A 21,286-nucleotide genomic window follows, 5' to 3' on the forward strand; every position below is an offset into this window, starting at 1 on the left:
ACCACCACCAAATAACTCTCGTTTGCTTAGTCAAATCATTCTTTGAATGAAAGGGTGAAGAAGCAGAAAGGATGAAAGAAGAGTAGGAACAGAGAGGAGCGCACAAATTATCTTAGATGCTAATATTCCTTCCTATGACACTATTCTCTTCCAAGGAGAACACAAGTAATTTTAACCAGCCGTCGACCCATTTTCAAAACTTATACGTATTTAGTTCTATGATAATTAAATTAAATGTGCATGGTTTTAGTCTTTAAGATAAACAAAATTCTTATTTTAGTTAAAATTCTTATTTTTTATTCATGTATTCTACTTCTTATTTTAACGAAAATATGTTTTTTTTTTCTTGGCAACTTGATATTTTCAATGTTTTTTATTCATGACGTGATAACGCGATATAGCAATTAATGATCGATGCCAAAAGTTTGGATTGTTATGCAAAGGTAAACGTGAGGACAATATTGCAACCACGTTAACTGCTGCTTTAGTATGATTTATTTTAATATATTTTTAAATAAAAAACACTTTAAACTATAATCCCTATTATAATTTTAAATATACATATCAGTGCCTTGTACTTGAAATTAATTAAATTGTATTTTCAATTTAATTTTTATTTTTAGTTTGGAATTGAATTTGAAGTTGCTAAGGATAATGGGCTGCCTTGCATTAGCCAATAACATATGAAGGCTAACGTGAAATAAATGATCTATTCATAGCTTCAACTGTACCTCAAGTGACAAGCCTGAAATTAAAACAATGATTATGTTTAAAAAAGTTTAAACTTTTTTTTTTTGTTAAAAAATAAATTTATTTATATTTTAAATTATTTTGATACGTTGATTTTAAAAATAATTTTTAAAAAATAAAAAAATACTATTTTAATATATTTTAATATAAAAAACATTTTAAAAAATAACTACTATTCTCAAACAAATTAAACAGGGTGTATACATTCACATTGCTTTTCTAAAATTAGATAGCTTGAGAGGTAATACAGTTATAATTTATAATATTAAAAAAGGATATTTCAACCGACTTGTATTTATATTTGTACTGCATAATAAAATTATTAAATAATTCTTGAAAGTAAATTTCATTTAACTTGTCTCTTTTTTAGAATTACATTTTAATTTCAAAATTAAAATGTCTAAATTATCTTTGAAATATAATATTTTTAGGCTCTATCTGGGCTTCTTTTTTTTTGTTATTTCATCTTTTTTTATATAATTATCAACTAGAGTCAGTAACAATTCAGTATTTTTATAATATAAAATATTAAAAAAAAATAAAAAGTTGTTGATCTATATATGTACGCGTCACATGTAAGAAGTGCCCACGCTCATCAGGAGTCACGTGCAGGCCCCGCCCCCAATGGCCAAAAATGGCCACCCACTGTGTCACCAAAACATCAAGCCCATGTACGGTGATTTGCAATGGTTCGGCCACATTCGAACTTTTTCCCCCTTTTCTTCTCAGGAATCGCGTTGGACCGACCACAATTAAATTTTATCCTCCAATTGTGTTTTTATTTCAATTGTACTCTTTATTTTTTTTATTAATTTTTTTATTGATTTATTTTTTTAATTTTATCTCTTAGTATTTGGTTCTATTTGGTTTTCATATCGAATTTGATGCATATTTTTTTTATTGTTATTTCTTTTTATATATCATTTTCTTAATTAATTTCTTTTTCCAATCTCATCCCTCATCATTTTATTTGATTTTATTTTATTTTTATGTCAAATTTAATTCTTACTCTTTTAGTTATTTTTTTGTAATTGATTTTTTTTTCAATTTCATCCTTCAGTATTAGATATTTTCCGAATTGGACTTCATCATTTTTTTTGGTACGGTAATCCTAGTCTCATGACTCAGGTCACAAGAATAAAATGTTAACCCGAATTGATATCAATTTTTTTATCTTTCTTTAAATTAATTTTCTTTTTCAATTTTATCATTCGACATTGGATTTATTGAAGATTAAGCTTCTTTATTTTTTTTCAATTTGCTTTCTGTGAGAATAACTTGGCTTCATGATTTGAGTTGCGAATTTGTCATGCTAAATCAGATTGGCTTAGAACTTTTACATCATTTTATTTTGTTTTGTTTTTATGTCAAATTTAGTCCTCATTCTTTTAATTGCTTTTTTTCTTTGAATCCTTTTTTAAAATTAATTTTATTTTTTCAATTTCATCATTCAACATTAAAATGGTTAAAAATTGAGCTTTATAATTTTTTTCAATACAACGATCCTAATCTCATGGCATGGATCACGTGTCACGTGTATGAAATATTAATACGGGTAGTCATCGGTCTTTTTTTAGTAATGTTTTTTACACTGATTGTTTTTATTCCAACCCTTAACATTAAGTTTATTAAAATTTTCATTTTTTTATTTTTTTTATTTACTTGTTATAAGAATATCTCAACCTCATTCAAGTTATGATTTTGCTTGCTAACTCAAATTGGTTCTAGACTTTTTATTTTATTTTATTTTATTTTATTTAGTCTTTTGATATTAGGTTATATTATAATTCAACTTCATAATTGTTTTTTTTTTATTTTAGCAAGCCACCTTTTCTCTTTAAATTTAGTATATTTACTGTTGTTGTTTTTTTATTTACTGTGGTTGCTTTTAGTGTCTTACGTACTTAGGAAAACCAGGCCAGAAGGAAATTGTTCGATCTTCCCTTCCCTTTCCAATCCATCCCCATGCTTGACTCCTCCTCCCTTCTAATCCTAGATTTACCTAAAACCTCTTCAGAGTAAAAGAACTCGAATTGTTCCCAAATCCCAACTCTCGAAATAAAAGTGTGTTTGGCAAATTTAAGATGATAAATTGCTGAAAAATGTCACTGCACCATTTTTCTTCTTTTTTTATTGCTAGCAATTATATTATTCGGGGGTTTTATTTGGCTTTGCTATCCAATTATATTTTTAAAATTACTTTTTAGCTTCAAATTAATTTTATATTTTTAATATATTAATATTAAAATTAAAATTTTAAAAATAATAAAATATTATTTTAATATATTTACAAACAAAAAATACACTTTAAAAACCAATATTTACTACACTACTCTTGAATGCAACGCAACACATGAAGTATTACAAAAGTGCTTTTCATTGATTTTAATGGCTTTACATCAAAAACACCTTTAAAAAACACTTTTGAAACACATCTCTTTAAAACACTTCACTTTGAAAACCATTTAAAAACAGATATCTAAGAATATTAATCCACTTTCAATTCTACAACACGGACTTAAAAACTGGACGAACTCAAGACTTTAGAAGTCCGTTGTCATGGAAGAGGAACAGCAAGATGCATCCTACCTTCTAACTATTATTCTTTTCCTACAAACAAATTCACCTGCTAGCACTTTCTCATTGAGTTCGCTTATTCTTCCAGCATCCCACAGTGGAGGAATGGAAGAAATATACTAGTTCTTATGGGGAGTTGAAGGTTCAGACAAACTGCTGGTCGAGTCACCTGTTGTTGGATCGAGTGCAGTGCCACTTGGAAGAGAGCCATTTCCACCTTGAGACACTACGGGGATCTTCACAGCCACTCTTTCCATCTCCTTCTCAAGCTCTTCTTCCTGGCGTAGAGCAGTAAACTGGGTATCCAGAGACTTGGCCGCGGCTAACCATGCAAGCACGATCACCAGAAGTATTCCTCCAAGGTAAGGAGTTGAATTGGCAAGTGACCCAAAGGTTAAAATCATAAACTGTTGAATAAGAGCCCCTCCAGACTTCCCCAACGGATTGCAGACAACATCAATGGCTGCCTTCCCTTTAACCTACAGCACATATTAAAGCAGCACAATTAGCACTGAACAACAAGCCATTTTTAAATTGACTTTTCCATATCCTGCATCAACACCGTCTCAGAATGACTGAAACAGATTGCTAGTCTAAACTACAAAAGCATCTAAAACAAGTAAAAGGTCCACATACCTTAGTGTCCTCATCCAAGGGAATATAAGCCATTTCTTTGCATGGATCAAACAAACTGTACTTGGCACTCTTGCTGAAAATGTTTTGCAAGGCACCCACATATACAGCAGCAAGAAGAGGAGTCATCCCAAACTGTGCAAGGGTAGGAACAAGAGGGCCCCCAAACAAAATCAGAGAGAAGAAACCAACTCCTGTTAGAAGCAGGACTGTAGGTGTAATTTTAGCTGCAACTCCCCATCCATATTTGTCAAATATAAATTGACTTAGAAGCATCATCGTGAAAGTTGCTATTCCAGTTGCTGTTGAAAAGTCACCCATAAAGGCAGAGTACTCATTTGGGCTGGGGAACTGCAAATTGAGTGACAGAGAGGGGAGCAAAGAGAATCAGTAATCAATAAGTACAGAGAAAAGGAGGGCAAGGACACAATCAGATCAAGTTTACCTGCGCCTTTAACTTTGATTTCCAGGTAACCTCAACAAGGTTGATGCTAATACCATATGCAACCACCAAAGTCGCAAGATCTCTAATATATCTGGAAGACACAAGGAATTTCAAGCTCTCCATTGTGGTCATCTTTGGCTTTTCCTGCACATGGATTTTCATTCTATTTAAGCTATGTTTGTTTTTGTGGTCCAACCATATTCTTGAAAAAAAAATTATTTTTTTTTTTTTGCTTCAATGTTTTTTGGTGTTTTTGGATTGTTTTGATATGTTAATATCAATCATGAATTTAAAAAAAAAAAAAAAAAAAAACAATATTTTGATGCATTTCCAAGCGAAGAGCACTTTGAAAAGTAATTTAAATCTTCAAAGTATATGCTTGTAAATTGAATCTCATCAAACTACAAGTGAAAATATAAATTGTAATAGAGCAAGCACATGAACTCTTCAGTAATAAAATTGATGTGGTTGTACATTTATCGATATGGTGGAAATATTTACAGAACAAGTATTCTCACTTCTGCGGCTTTAGATAATTTGTAAGGATGTTTTCACACCCTTCAGTGTCTATACACAAGGTTCCTTCAAGTGATTTAACCTTTTTGTTTGTTTTATACGAGCTACAAAATAAGCTTTTCAACACCTTCAATGATAATTAAAAAAAAAATCCTTGTTAACAAAATTATGAAGGTAAGCCTGTCCTATTCAGCATTGAATGAACAAATCTAGATAGGCTAATAATCAACAAAATATGGCATGACAAGCATATAGCTGGTAAGATGCTGTCACATCACATTTTTAAAACTTGTTCCTTAAATTAAGAGTGCCGTGTTAAAAAAAATTGCAGTGGCTGATGAAAATAATATCCAGTACCAAATTAAAAAACACAAATAATTTTTATGGGTATACTATTTCAATTTCATAATAAAATTTAAATAGTATACTTTGAGAAGATTACCTTCTTCTTCTTACTTCGGGTTGGTAGAGGAACATACGTATTCACCCACCAGTAACACAAACAGATTGCAAGCCCCATCAACACTACAATGCTCATCATTCCTTTGAGCGAGATGGCCCAACCATCAACACCAGGACCCAAGTTTTTTCTCAAATTGGAGAAGTACTTCACTGTTCGGCCTGAGAAAATCAGAGCAACATTCGCCCCGAGTCCAAAAAGGGGGTAAAATCGTTTTGCTTCATCTATAGTAGTGATCTGCACAATACATGCAACATCATTAAGTGGGTAGCTTCAATCAACATTTAAGTGCCATTCAGATATGGAAGAGAAAACAAAAACACCCTATACATATCAGAAGAAGCATTGGTCCATAACCACTCTTGCACTAAACATGGCAAAGACGATTCTCACATTTGTATTAATCCCCCGATTGATAAAAGTGGGAATTAAAGTTAAAAAAATAATACACATTTAGAGCAGTATGAATCTCTGTTCATTTGTGTACAGGTAAACAGAATCATATCCACAACCCTTGTAGGAGATTCAACAAAATGAACAAACACCATCATAGGTCCTTTGGAAGCATTAACAAAACTTAACCAGGTAATTAAGAGATGCAAATGAGAGAAGCATTTGTATAAGGTACAATTACAACTATGGCAGGGCAAACCTGGCATCTACACCAGACATTAGCCCAAACAAAGGCAAAATGAAGTGCTAAGACTGTTTGTAACATCTAACTGAATATCAATAGAGAGTCAACTGAAAGATTAAAATAACCATGCTTCACAAGCACGTCACAGAGAGTTATTATCCAATCTTCCTCTACAGTAAGTTAAACCCTTTCCATAGAGATGAGAAAGATGAACCTCTACACGACCTCAAATAGTCCACATCCTATTCAGCTTCACTGAATGCCAAATGAAGAAAAGCAATTATGTATTTTCTTGTTTGATCGGATCATTTAAACCAGCAACATTCACTAATGAAAAATCAAATTATTCATGCTAAACAGCATATCAAAGGGACAGGGCTCTTTAAAATTTTATTAATCAAACCAGTTTTACTTCACTCCGACAAAACTCGCAGCACTTTTCATAATCCATGAATCTCTTTTTCATTTAAGCATGGCACAGATGCTGAGGAACTAGCACCCAAAAATATTCAGCATATATTAGAACTGGATGAAAAAACAAAAGCATCAGAAATGAAGAGGGAACCTATAAATCGATTGAAATATCAATGACTGAAACATGTAAGCCCTTATGCAAACTACAACTGAAATTCAGAGCAGCTTTGTAACAATTCAAAGAATTATCGATTAGAGAAAGCATGAGTAACATATCAGTGACCTCTAGCGCATGGATTTTTCCTTTCTTTTTTTAAAACAATGTACGAAAAAGACAAATTATATAACAAAAGAAGAAAAAAAGACAACCACAGCTACAAACAATCAACAGACAATTTTGAATCGAAAACAGCCTTCATAAAGAAGGATGGTTACCTGATTAGCAAATCCCCAGAACAGCACTGAAATCACCACACTCCCCCACAATTCAGCCATGACATAGAACAAACAAAAGGTCCAAATCCTCATAATTGCTAGAGGACCAAGAAACCTTGGGCCAAGTACGTTGAGAAGTTTATCAGCAAATGCTTCAGGGTGGATATAGTTGCTGAGAGGATACAAAACAAACCCAAAAGCCCCAAAGAAGGCAATAAAAGGAACGATTACAGTATAAAAGAGAGCTTGTTTTGACAATACATTAGCCAATTTTGTATACAATAACATGAACCCAACAGCCATAGGCAAATTCACCCAAGTTTTCAAAAATGGTATAATTTCTGCACTGCTACCTTTGGCTGTCACGACCAACACATCCTTAGTGTCTCTAAGGATTGTGTAGTTAAAAAGAATACAAAAGAACATTAACCCAAGTGGGATAATTTTTTTAAGAGTCGCAAGCTCAATACCCAAAAACTTTGGTTTATCAGTTTCTTCACCAAACAAAGGTTGTCCATCAGCTGCAGCCTCTGCCCTGCAAATATGCAAGTTTCTATCTTTTGGGGAAAACCCACTTGGTTTTGATACAAAGGTAGGAAATTTTGGGACCCCATTTGAAGATAAAGAAAACCCAGTAAAAGTTTTAGGTTTTGTAGCAAAAAGCCTCTGCTTTAAGCCCTGTGAAGGATACAAAGCTCTGGTTTTGGGGTTTGATGGTAGTGAAAGAAGCCCTTTGGTTTGTAGCACCGCTTCCATGTCTCTCCCTCTCTGTTTCCCTCTCTTTAGATCCCTTAAACAAAACCCAAATCTTTGGTTTTCAATAAGAAAGCATAGGAGAGACGCAGAGAGAAATTGAGAGATAAGGTGGCCGAAGGAGAATGTTTTGATTAGAGAGAAATAGAGAAGCGATAGAATACATTTATATATAGGAACCTAAACACTCAGACCCTCTTACTGTTACTGTTGTAATATTTTTTCAGTCAGACGACTAAAAATTTATTTTTTACTTTTTTAAATTTATAATAGATTTAAAAAATATATTTTAAAGTTTTTTTAATGATTTTTCTTTACAAACTTTTCACTATTGTCCAAATAAAAAAATAAATAATATTATTTTATATATATAAGCACCACAAGACATTAAAATTATTTTTTTTACATTTTCATATTGAGTTAGTATTATAAACTTATTTTTTTACTATAAATATAATATAAATATTTTTTTAGTTAATAACAAGACTTTCTCATGATAATTTTTTATTTTAATAAAATAAAATTAGTATTCTACAATTAAGTCATTACAAATACAGAATATTATAATGACTATTATAAATTATAATTTTGGTTTTTTATAAAAAAATAATTATGATCTTGATATATGTATTTTTTTAAAAAAAATCATTATCAACAAATGAATATATTTTTTAATTTTGCATTGAAACAAAAAGTTCAAAAAGAAAATTATTTTCTTTGACTACTAAACACATCATTATTTTCTTAAAAAAGTTTTTCATCCAGGCGGGGAAGGTTTTCAATCTAAGGGTTTTTTAAAAGATTTAAAAAACATTTTTTAAAATTATTTTTTTATATTTTTAAATTATTTTGATCTCATAATATTAATAATATCAAAAAATATTTTTTAAAAAATATATATTATTTTAATATATTTTTAAATTATATTTTCAAAAAAAAAAGGGGGGGGGGAGAAATCTCCTTGAGGTTTCTGCTAGACGCTGATATGCCCTTCGAGATACTTTACACTTTTCTACATAAAATGGGATACAGGGTGTGAAAGTAACATGTGAGATGCCCTGCACGGCTGTCCAGTTTCCTGCTGAATTTTCTTATTTATTTTTTATTTTAATTGATTGGGGAATTTTCTTTCACATATTAGATTTATATTCTTAAACCTAAATTCATATATTGTGTTATTAGCTGGAAGTTAAATGAATAATGCATATGATATAATTGAGTATTGTAATAATGATTATTTTTTAAAGTACTTTTTGTTTTAAAATATATTAAAATAATTTTTTATTTTTAAATTTTTTTTTGAAATTAATACATTAAAATGATATAAAATTATTAAAAAATAGGTTTTACACAGGAAAAAAATAAACAGTACCTTGATAACTCATGGGACAAACTGATAGATATTAAAATTATTTAATAAATGGTCAGCATATTTATATTACTATATAATGATTTCAAATCACTCCAACCGTGTCAGCATTACTATAGGTTATATGAGATAATGTGTGTGTAAAATACATGACGAGATTCTTTAAATGCCATGCACATGGAATATTTGTTGATAGAAAACATTATCTTATATCCATATATACATAGAAAGCGTTTAATTAATGTTTTTTTAATATTTTTTTATAATAGAAAATTAATTTTCAGGTTTTTTTTTTTGAAGTTAAATCGAAGGATAAATTGTTTCCGTCGGTTCCTGGAGGGCATGATTCTCGACATGGGTGCACGTTTCTTGCAAGGTTCTTTTTAGGTCCAAATTCTCGATCAAAATTTAGAAGATTCTGTGGACTCTAATTTTCAAAGTCAAGCCAGGTGGCTTTCCATTGATTTGTCAAACCACTGCCTTAAAACGACACCTGCAGACGGGTTTTACTAGTTTGTGTGTCGCCGGTGCGGTGCCTAACTTCTTTTTTCATATTATATGCTTTACTATTCAAATTCTGAAAGAGATATGCGGTTGACGCCCAGTTATATTGAAAGAAATTAATTTTGATACCTGATATTTAAATCAGCATGCCCTATTATATCTTATTGATATTAATCATTTAAAAGGGCAGCATGACTTTATTTTTATTTTTATTTTTATTTTTATTTTTATTATACTCGTGAGACGTGTGATGCAGTATCCATTTCTGAACCAAGAATTTGAAGGGTTTTCAGGGATTTTAGAACGAATGGATCAATTTTTATGTATAGAATGGACAAGAAAAGTTTGGTGGAAGCGTTGATATTCTACAACACGTTTGCATGTCAAGTCTTGCTTCCTAATAATGCCATATTATAAACATGGGGAATTGTGATAATTGTATCCCGCACACAGGAGACACGCCCATGGCCACTGCTCAGCCCCGAGTTCCCAAGAAAGCACAGAACTCCATGATTAGGGAGGGGCTCAGCTCCTCTGGGGTCTTTTACCATTCTGAGTTTGGGTGTCTAAAATAAATTAAAAAATTAAAAAAATCAGAAAAAAATAATTGAAAAAACTAAACCATAAAAAAAACCGATTAAACCGATTAAAATTTTAAAAAAACCGATCGGCTTGGTTCGGTTCGGTTTCAGTTTTTGATGGGGACATCGAACCGGAAACATTGGTTACGCGCGCGTATAATTATAGACGATGGAGGATAGCCCAAACCATTGAGAAATTGGGCTTTAGCTTATGTTTTTGGGTTTAATTCATATGGACTTTTAGTTAAGGTTTATGAATTTGGTTTTATTTGTTGGGTTGGATTTAATTATTGTTGGATATTTTATTTAATGGGCCATAAGCCCAATTGCTTATTCTAGTTAGGGTTTTAGTATAAATACCCTACTTTTCTAAATGTAAGGACAATTATTGATGATTAATGAAAATTGCAGATTTTGCATCTCCTTACTCTCCTCTCTTCTCTTTTTTGGCTTTCTTCTTCTTCTCTTCTTCTTCTAAAGCTTCTTTCTTTTCCCGGCTTTAATTATTTTGCTTGTTGTCCCGCGTCAGTTTTATAAGCCTAAAACCGAACCAAACCAAACCCAAACTAAAAAAATCGGGAAAAAAAACCGAGCCAAACCGGAAAAAAACCGGGCCAAACTGGTTTTGAACCGTTTTTTCCTAAAAAACCGAATCGAACTAAAACCGGCCGGTTTGAACCGGTTTCCGTTTTTAAAAAAAAAATTTGGTTTGGTTATTTTTTTGATAAAAACTAAACCGAACCGAAAATGATTACCCCTAATTCTAAGGCGTAGTTTGGTAAAAGATTTCGAGTTATAAATACAAAAATATTAGGAAAATAGCACATTTTAATTCAGCTTCTAATGAAAATTGCAATTTTATTAATATAGAAATATGAGTTATATTAAAAAAAGCTAATAGTGTATGTATTAAATTACAGCTAATAATGATTCTGAGTTCAAACGCTAATATGAATAGCGCTTGTGTTATCTAATCACAATCTTAGATCTATATTAACTTTAGATTTGATATAAAACAATCATTAAATCACCATAATCAAAACTTTTAAAAATCATAAATTATAATCTTAAATTCATAATTGAGAGTGCAATATTTTAACATCATTTTTAAAGATTATTTTTATTTATTATTTTTAAAGATAATTGATAATGGCAATAACAAAATATAACAAAGTGCATTTTATAACTTGTAAAAGAATGATTTGAAATTTTAAACAACATGTTCCCTTGTTAATTAACAATTTTAAATCATGTTTATCTAAAGTAAGTATGAGAATGCATAATATATAAGGTAACATTAAAATCAACATGAGAATTAACTAAAACAATATTACAAAATTAATAAAAATAAAAATAACTCTAAACAAAAAAAAAACATAATAATACATTTGAACTTATCTATATCTTCTGCGACGACGAGTGGATGGATCGGCTTCATCAACTACATGAATTTCATCTATTTGTGTGATCTCATCCTTTAAGACAACAATATGTAGGCTCAATGTCTCTCTGAACAGGTCAAGTGTAGTACGATATGTTTTGAACCAAAAAGATACATAATAATGTGCAAGTCTATCATCATCATTGAGATCAAGAAGATCAACCACAGCACGTCGGCCAACATGTAACAATTGTCCAACATAATATAAAGTAAATAGAAATTATTAATCCACATAAAAAAAATGCAACGGTTTTGTCCAAGTCTATAAAAAGTAACGCATACTTACAACATTTTGAATTTGATGTGCATGTGGCCCATACTACATCTCCTCGCATAGAGGAACCTGCGTTAGGTTTGGTGTAATGATTTGGCATGTTATACTTAGATACTAGCCTAAGTATTCCTCCTTGGAAATTACTTGATGTACCTTTCTAAAAATAAAATTTCTTCGTGCATCCCATGTCGATATATACTGGAGATAGTGGATCATTTAGGTATGATCAGCGTGCCTACCTAAATGACTAATGGAATGCAACTGATAGCTCATATCTATATAAGATGAGATGTGTTGTTTAAAGCCAAATTACCGCATTACATAGTCTGGGCAATGCATTTTAACAAGCTTAAAAAATATGAGAGGAGCTACTGATGTTCATAAGTTCATGGCCAATATGTATATAACAGGAGCAACTCTCATATTATTTTCTGAATAAGGATTCCATGCAACTAATTGAAAGAAACATCAACAACGCAATTATTTTTCATCATTTACCAACATCAATCTATGCAATTATTTCTAATCATTTACCAACAACATAAAAATATGTACACCATTAATGCAATTATTTCTCATCATTTACCAACATCAACACCAATAATTATTTTCCAATATAAAAAACTTCAACATTAATGCAAGCAATTATTTCTCATCATTTGTCAACATCAACGTAAACAATTATTTCCCAATATTTTTCAATATATAAAAAAAAAATCAACATCAATGCAAGCAATTATTTATCATCATTTACCAACATCAATCCAAACAATTATTTCCCAATATTTTTCAATGTAAAAAAAAATTCAACATCAACGCAAGCAATTATTTATCACCATTTACCAACATCAACGCTGCAAGCAATTATTTATCATCATTTACCAACATCAATCCAAACAATTATTTCCCAATATTTTTCAATGTAAAAAAAAAATTCAACATCAACGCAAGCAATTATTTATCACCATTTACCAACATCAACGCAGTCAATTATTTCCCAATATTATTCAATATGAAAAATTTCAACATCAACGCAAGCAATTATTTCTCATCATTTACTAACATCAACACAAACAATTATTTTTCAACATTTTTCAATATAAACAAAATTCAACATCAGTGCAAGCAATTTTTTTCAATATTACTTCTCAATTTATTTTAACATGTATGATTTGGTAACTATCTATCTAACTCGCCATGATAAAATGAAAAAATATGGGTTGGATTATTTTTAAAATATCTACTCTCATATCATCTATTAATAAATAAGTAATTAACTTATTAAATAAGGTTTCCATGAAAAATATTATTAATCTAAAGGACATCATTTGTATTATCAATAACATATTACTTATATCCTAATGAAAGTTGTAGCTCAACCTCCAAAACCTGAATAAACATAACAGGTTTAGGCTCAATTCATGGCTACCCAAAGTATAAACGCTCTCATAACCATAGTTTTATGTACAAAAAACATACAATAATTAGTAACCAACTCAAACATTAAAAATATAATGCAAAAATAATAAAACAATTACAATTATTTTGCTTATAAAAGCAATAAACATCCTCTAACTTGCTTTGCTTTTTCCAAGCTAGCTTGACACAAATGGCTACAAATATGCAAGGACATCTAAACCCCAACTATATAATGGAATGGATTCAAAGTCCTCCGATAGTGGCAAGTAGAAAATGACACATGTGTCTCATTGAGATATATGAAAACAATAATGTCAAACATATGAAGTATATATGTTCTAGCATAGCTACACAATATAACATGGAATTCAAATTAAATATAGACAAATCAATATATTAATTGAACTATTAGTATGCATTAACATACCATTTTAGGATCTCATCATCATTATCATTAGGTAATTCAGAAAAGTTTTTCAAAATCATCCCATGCATAAAACATTCCCCTTGAACATTTTAGTAAGGGGCATTCGTCCGAATGCACGCTCGCATATAATGACCTTATTCTAGATACCCATGATAGTAAGTGATTGCCCATTTGTGGGTAAACCAAGCAAAATAGCAATGTCCTATAATGTAGGTGTTGTTTCCCCTATATAAAGGTGGAATGTGTGAGTCTCTCATCTTCTTCTCTCAATAAGTGTCGTGAGCAAGTCATTATCCATCTTTATATGCTGAAGACATGTAATATAAAAAAACTTGCATGCATGACTTGTGGTATCACAGGATTTAGAAGCGGTATCAATTTATAAAATTTATAGTACATCTTAACCAAATCTTGCATAATAAAAGGAGAAATTTGATGTGTTAGCATGAATTATAGGATAATTAGCACAATAATTAATAATTTTTATTTTATGAAATCAAACATATATTCCCATTTCAAATGGCCTCTGACCTATGTAACTCATGCAACTTTAGAACAGATGGATCAACCGGACCAAGATCCATGTACTAAGAAACTTTAAGTGTAAATGAAGATGAAGTATTTCACGTACATGACATCCTAACCAAGTATACTTCTAAAATACAAAATATAATTTAAAATTAGACAATATATATTAGAAATAAATACCTTAAAAACAATAATAAATAGACATATAATTGAGTATCTTGTTATATACATTATCTATGTTTATAAGTTTTTTTGTTATGCCTTGTCTGACCGCATATGTCATATCTATATTGGAAATGCTCTTTTCTTACATCCACCTCATATGCATTAACATATCAAATTAATATATATACACTTAATGTTATGTTTTTCAATTGTGACGTGTATAAACTATGTTATTTCATCAATTATCTTTCAAATTGTGTTATTTTATTAATTTTGTTTAATAAAAATGCCAATTTAAAAAAAATCATGAAAAAATGGGATCCTAATATAATTGATGATAGATCCCATTTATATAACCTAATGGATGAGCAATGCATGAACAAGTTCTTAATACAGTATAGTTCAATTCTATTTGTTTTACATATTATTTTTTAAATATATTTTAGTAAAAAATATCTTTTCAAAAAAATAAAAAAAAATGTCTTTGTTTGAATATTTTAGTGAAATCTATTTGAAAATATTTTTTTAATTTTATTTTTATGAAGAATGGATATTTTGTTGTCTTATCTATCATTGTCAAATACTCATACAACACAACCTCTTAAGTTAAATATTTCTCAAAACTTCTTTCTTGCCTGAAGATATAAGAGATAGCTTCTAAGTAGGGTTGGGATTTTAAAACTTGTTTTCGAGATTTGACATCCTTTCCTTGTTTATTGTTTTCTTAATTGAAGGGATAAGGTGATGTTTGTTGTTGCTAATTTTGTGGTTATGGAATTCAACATGTTTAACTTTGTTTGAATCATTTCTCATTCTTTAGTTTCTTTTTTTACAAGGAATGATTGGTTAGTGATGATCCCATTATCCCATATCAGCTAGGAGACGAAGACTTTAGTTCTTTATATAGCATGAAGGTCTCTTCTCTCCTAAAAAGGTGCCTTTTAAAGATAAAACTCACTACATGGTTGAACCCACATCAACTACGACAATACCTCTTAAAGGGCCTTCCATGTACGAATATGGACACGCATCACCATTAGCGCTATCTGTGGGGATGTTAGTCATGCTCACTACCCAAGCCCCTCTCTTAAGGGGTTACAATGATGTCAATATCCTGCATCGACTAGGGGACAAAGACCTTAATTGCTTATATAGCACAAGGGTCTCTTTTCTTTTTAAAAGACACCTTCTCAAAAACAAAACCCACTATATGATTGAACCCATGTCAGTGGGGGCAATACCTCTTAAGGGGCCTACCATATGCGGATATAGGCACACACATCATTATTGTATTCTTATATCCACACATGGTAGGTCCTCTATAAAGTATTGTCCTAGATAATATAAGTTTAACCATGTAATGAGTTTTGTCCTTGAAAAGACACCTCTTGAAAAGAAAAGAGACGCTTATCCTTTATAAGTGAGAAGGGCTCTCGTCTTTTAGTTGATGTCGCATGTGTGAGGCGTCACAACGATCATCCTTCAGGATCGGGATCGTCAGGAATAATGTGGGTGGAAAGGACAAGGAATTTTTATTCTTTATCAGTAGAAAAAAAAATGGGAGTCGCCACCTAGTATTTTGATCACTAGAAACCCTAACTAATCTCAGAGTCTGGGTAAAAAGACTGATTTTATAAAGGTAAGGTATTAACATCCCTGATATAACTTACCTGAGGTAAGCTGCATTATTTATTTGTCTGATATAAACTAAGAAAATAATGTGTTTTCTAATCATTGGTCTGTTTAAGGTTTAAGAAAAGTTTCTTTCAATAATAAGGTTCTTATCTTATTAAGTTAAAAATCTAATAGTTACAATGCCAACATAAAAAATAAAATAAATTATCTTTTTATTTAATATCAAGAATATGTCTTATGTATAAGTTCATAATCCCGCATATTAAAAGAAAAGAAATATTTTTTTATTTGAAATGTAGGCCAAAATCCTTTGAAATTTTACAAACTTGTTATAAAATCTATGTAATATTTAAAAAAAAAAAACATGTCAAAGTATTTTTGATCTTTTTTATAAAAAAAAAAAGGTTTTAATGGCTTTAGGATTTTTAGCCATATACAAGAAAAAAAGAATTTTTTGTTTTTTATTTGTTTAGACTTTGTTTGGTAAAAACTCACTTTCTTTATAATAAAACTACCAAAAATGAGCTTAAAAGGTGTTTTCCATACATACCCTCAACCCAAAAACCATTAACAAAAATATGGCAAACCAAATAGGGTATTAAACCTTTTGACCCAATTTTTTTTTACCTCACCAAGTTGACCTGAAATTTTTTATTCGATCATAAATCCAATAAAAAATCCTGTTTTGACCCGAAAATAACTCAAAAACAAAACTAAATCCAAAAACATATTAAACACTAAAAAAACACAAAAACTAAAAAAATCTTGAACAAAAAGGATCAAACACAATAAAAAAATGAAGAACACCAAGAACACCGAAATGAACCCAGTAACATCGAACCTAAAAAGATTAGATTTGGTGAAAACAAAAGTACATACATGTTGAAAATCATGAAAGAATCAATAATCTAACATCTATTCACTTTGATTATCACTTAAACATCACAATTTTATCAAAATAAGTTTTGGTTCAAAACCAAAAACTTGTGATTAAAAACAGTTACAATCATGTTATTGATGTAAATAAATACTAGATTATTGGTTAATCATGCATAAAGAATGGTTATGTCCAAAGAAATGGACTGAAATCGGTTCAAACCTAGGGGTTAAGGCAATGTTCTTTCCAAGAACACAAAGAACATTACCTAAAAGAACCCAGAAATTTACCCGCCTAGGGTAACCTCTTCCAAACCCAGAAATGAGCATTTTTTAGTTTCTAAAACATGCTCTTTTATCCCAAGAAGTCACAATATCATACAAAAGATGTTTGAACCAAAAAAGTAATAAAAAAACATTATAGCATTAAAATCAAGAATGAGGTACCAATCTAAAAACTATCAACCTAAAACAACATACATGTTTATACAACATGGATTCAAAATTGGTTTTTTGAACATATTTTATGTATGAACAAGCCTAGCAAACTCAGGATAAACATCTTTACTTTAACATGCATAGCTTAAGCTAAACAAAAAATAAAACAACATTATATATATAAAAAATAAACTTAAATAGCAATTTTAATATATCAAAAACATAAAAAGACTTTAAAAGAACATCATTAAATAAACCAACACAACAACAAATTAGTTAATACAACATTATTTGTTAAACATTCCAAAAAAATTTTATATTCTTGTAAATATAAATATAATGAAAAGCAAAAAAAAACAAAAAAAAAACAAAAACAAGCAGCAAAAGACCTATTTTTGTGTCATCAATGTATACCTAAAACAATTACTCTTTGTTGGCTTTCCTTTAGAAAATATTGCCTTACACAAACTTGTAAAGTATAAAAAAACTTTTGTTTAGACTTTTGCTCCTCTACACTTATGTTTTGTATTGATATTTCTCTTCATTTTTTTTATCTTTTCCTATCTTTTTATTCTTTTCTATTCCTTTTTTAGTTCTTTTTCTTGATCTTGATGGGACTATTTATAGAGTTTTGCTAAGGTTTTGGGAGGTCTTGAATCCATTTTTAACCTCTTAATCCTGAAAGAAGTGTTTTAAACCCTTTATAAGAACTCATTAAGAAGATTTTATATGTGAACACATGAAAACCAAATCGGTTTTTGCATTATGGTTGCACTGTCAAAGAGGATGACTAAGTTGTCCACTTTCAAGGCCTCATCGAAGCAATTCTAATGCCATCATCATCTAAGACCACCTGAAGTTGGTACAAGGGGTGCACACCTTTCATTTGGATCCAACCTTACTCAATTTAGAGGTTTGTAAGTCCACATTCATGCGTCTGAAGTTGCAAACTTGATCAGCCAAAATTGTCAAAATAGATGTGCAAGTTGACGAACAGCGTGTCATTCACATTCTTTTCATTAAGTCCAAATGACACATCATTTAGGGTTCTTAATTTGGGATTTGATAAAATTCAATTGAGTCCATGTTCTTTCAATTGCTTTTAATTGTATCCGTAATTGCCTCTAGACTTTTAATTTCATGCAATTTCACCATTGCTAAACTCAATTGACCACCCTAGAGCTAATCGTAATTTTAATTTTAGTCTTTAGTTCTAAATTTATGCATTTTGACCCTCAATTGACCAACAAACTTCCAATTTATTCAATTTGGCCCCTGATTTGGTCAATTTCAAATTCACGCGCCTTTTAGTTTTGTCCTTGGTTTTAGATTTTTTTAATCAAGTTTCTAATTGCTCATCAAACTTTAATATTTATGTAATTAAGCTCATGATTTGACCAAATTAACTTTTCAAAATTGCAATTCAACCCTTAGACTTTAATTTCTTCCTACTAAAGCTTAAATTGACTTTAAAAATTATTTTTTTCTTGTCATTATGCTCTTAATAAATTCAATTAAACCTTGAGAAATTATTCTTTTGTATTTTTAAAAAAAATTATGTGGTTGAAATTTGTTTAGAATGATTTTTGACACTAGATGAAGAGATATGAGCAATCATAAAATATAACTACGAATATGTAAATGATTTGAATGAGTATATTTAAACTTTCAAACTCTAAACATGATCAATTTAGCTCCGAATTTTAAAAGCACACACAGATTTCAATCAATTAAGTTCTATATTTTTCTCCACACAATCAATTTAATTATATATGTATAGAAGTATTTTAGCTGAAAAACAGGGTCAATGGTGATTTTGTACTGTGCTACTTAATTAATATAATTTAGTTCGTTAATGTCGTATTTTAATTTTTATGTAATGAAAACAAATCATGAAGGTAATAGAAGACTACTGATCCATGAACATGCAATGAACTTAACAATTAAAAACAGGTTAAGAGATAATTGAAGAATTTCGTCTTGATCAATCAGGATTGAAGGGTCCTAATTTATTCAATTTAAAGGACTCAATTACAACAAATTTGAATTGAGTTGGAAGGAAGTAAAAGTTTCTAATATATTTGATTATTGTGGTTGTTTTTGTTTTTTAAAGTGTTTTTCATGCCGTAATGCATTAAGATAATATTTTTTTATTTTTGAAATTAGCGCATCAAAATAATCCAAAACATAAAAAAATTTTAAATTTTAATAAAAAAATTAATTTTTTTAAAACACGGGTACAACCATGTTTTCAAACACTTACTAATACGCTGTCGTTCGAGTTTTGTCATTTAATGTGTGGTGAATGGATCTCCACCATCCACGTAGATTCTTATATTCCAAACCCCATCTCCACCGTTCACTGCCCTGGGCAAATTCCATCTTCTTTGATCTTCCAAAGCCAAATCCTTCCTCGGTCCACTTACAGTATAGGCATTTAATGAGATAATAGCATAATAAATGTGTGTACTTTAAAAAAAATTATAATAAAACATTTATTTTTTGAAAAAATATCTTCGTATCGTAAATTTTATTTTAAAAATATAAAAATTCTCGTATCCATTTAAAAAATAATAATTTTTGAGACACATAAAATTGAGTAATTGAAACCACTAAAAAGTAAGAGACAATACAAGTAATGGAGGGACGATATTTTGTGCTGCGACGCAGGGGCGCCTGTCACAGATTCCCTCGCATATTCTGCTCTGCTATTATACCTCGATGCAATGGGCGATGAAGGTTTCTCCACGTGGCAAAAAGGTAAGAGGCAAAATATCTATCGGATCTGACATCGAGAAATGAAAAAAGTGCACGAGCCCCCACACAGAATCACCACGCAAGCGAACCGGACAAACCGTTTTTTGTTGCAACACGTCAGTCCGTTTTTCTTTTCTTTTCTTTTTTAAATTGTTACTGAGAAAGCGTATTTACGTCTCTTGGAATAATACCATGTAATTAGCCCGCGATACCTTAATTCATACCTATTCGATCCAAAATAATAATAATAATAATAATAATAATAAAGTTTTAATATTTAATATAAAAAAATTAAGAAATATTTCATGTAATAAAAACTACATATAATTATTTTACATGAGAAAATTAAAAAATATTGCACGTGTATGTATGTGTGTGTATATATATCCTACGTTAAAAACCATTTTATAAAAATAAAGACTATGTATATATATATAGTTATTTCACATTCAAAAGAAATATTTTATAAAAAAATATGTGAGGTGAATTCTTTATAAATTAATTTAAAAATATATAAAAATATAATAACATTTCACCTAAATATTTACCGTCCGGTCACCCAGATTTTCAGCATATCAGAGACTACCTCAATATCCAACCAGTGGTAAGAGACATAAAAGCCAGCTCGAAAAGAGGAGTAGAAAATCGAGTTGCGACGAATAGCAGGCAACAAAAAACACATCATTACAAAATAACAAGAAGGCAGGCAGAAGACGAAGAATGCAAAATGCCATAGACATTAATGTCCTCGAGTATAGAGCTCTTGGTTTCCAGCAGAGAAGAAGAAGAAGAAGAAGAAGGTATCCATGCGTACGTGGAATATTGAGGTAGTATTTACGTACGTGGAATATTGAATTCTTAAGGTTCTATTCCTAAGGCCAATTTTCCTTGGGCTTTTATTTTCACTTCTCTTCTGCCCATTTATTCTTGTAGATTGAGGCTATTGTCTTGGGTTTTTTTGCTTGCTCGTTTTATTTGTCTTTGACATTGCCACTTAAACAAAGTATACTATGCTGTGTTTGATTTTATTTTTTTTTTACATGAAAAAAATTGAGGTATTGTTATTGTGTTTTTTTTAGCATACATGATATGATGTAGTTAATTTGATAAATTTAAAAATAATATGTATGATCAATAAAATTATAGTTAGATTAAAAAAAAATCATAACGACAACTTTTTAAAAATATTCAAACGACAATATATTAGATCGATTTGAGTTAATCTATCAAATGTGTTATTTAGATCATGAAA

General features: G+C 30.0%; 1 protein-coding gene across 1 annotated transcript; it reads right to left on the reverse strand.

Moving 5' to 3' along the window:
• Window positions 1-3,203: 3,203 nt before the first annotated feature.
• LOC133672295 (plastidic ATP/ADP-transporter-like) lies at window positions 3,204-7,769 on the reverse strand. The gene is made up of 5 exons (XM_062092676.1): window positions 6,868-7,769; window positions 5,364-5,618; window positions 4,406-4,549; window positions 3,964-4,311; window positions 3,204-3,806 (listed from the first exon to the last, which is right to left on the reverse strand). Exons 1-5 carry the CDS (start codon window positions 7,621-7,623, stop codon window positions 3,447-3,449), a joined length of 1,863 nt encoding a protein of 620 aa, XP_061948660.1. The 5' UTR covers window positions 7,624-7,769; the 3' UTR covers window positions 3,204-3,446.
• Between the last annotated feature and the right edge of the window lie 13,517 nt (window positions 7,770-21,286).

The sequence above is a fragment of the Populus nigra genome, chromosome 1 (assembly GCF_951802175.1).
Source record: "Populus nigra chromosome 1, ddPopNigr1.1, whole genome shotgun sequence".
Taxonomy (NCBI): Eukaryota; Viridiplantae; Streptophyta; class Magnoliopsida; order Malpighiales; family Salicaceae; genus Populus; species Populus nigra.

Excerpts from the sequence above, each read along its gene's own strand:
- LOC133672295 (XM_062092676.1), bottom strand. The coding sequence starts at position 7,623 with ATGGAAGCGGTGCTACAAACCAAAGGGCTTCTTTCACTACCATCAAAC. Across the intron at positions 5,619-6,867 it reads TCTGGGGATTTGCTAATCAG|ATCACTACTATAGATGAAGC; the intron begins GTAACCATCCTT and ends TGTATTGTGCAG. Across the intron at positions 4,312-4,405 it reads AATCAAAGTTAAAGGCGCAG|TTCCCCAGCCCAAATGAGTA; the intron begins GTAAACTTGATC and ends CTCAATTTGCAG.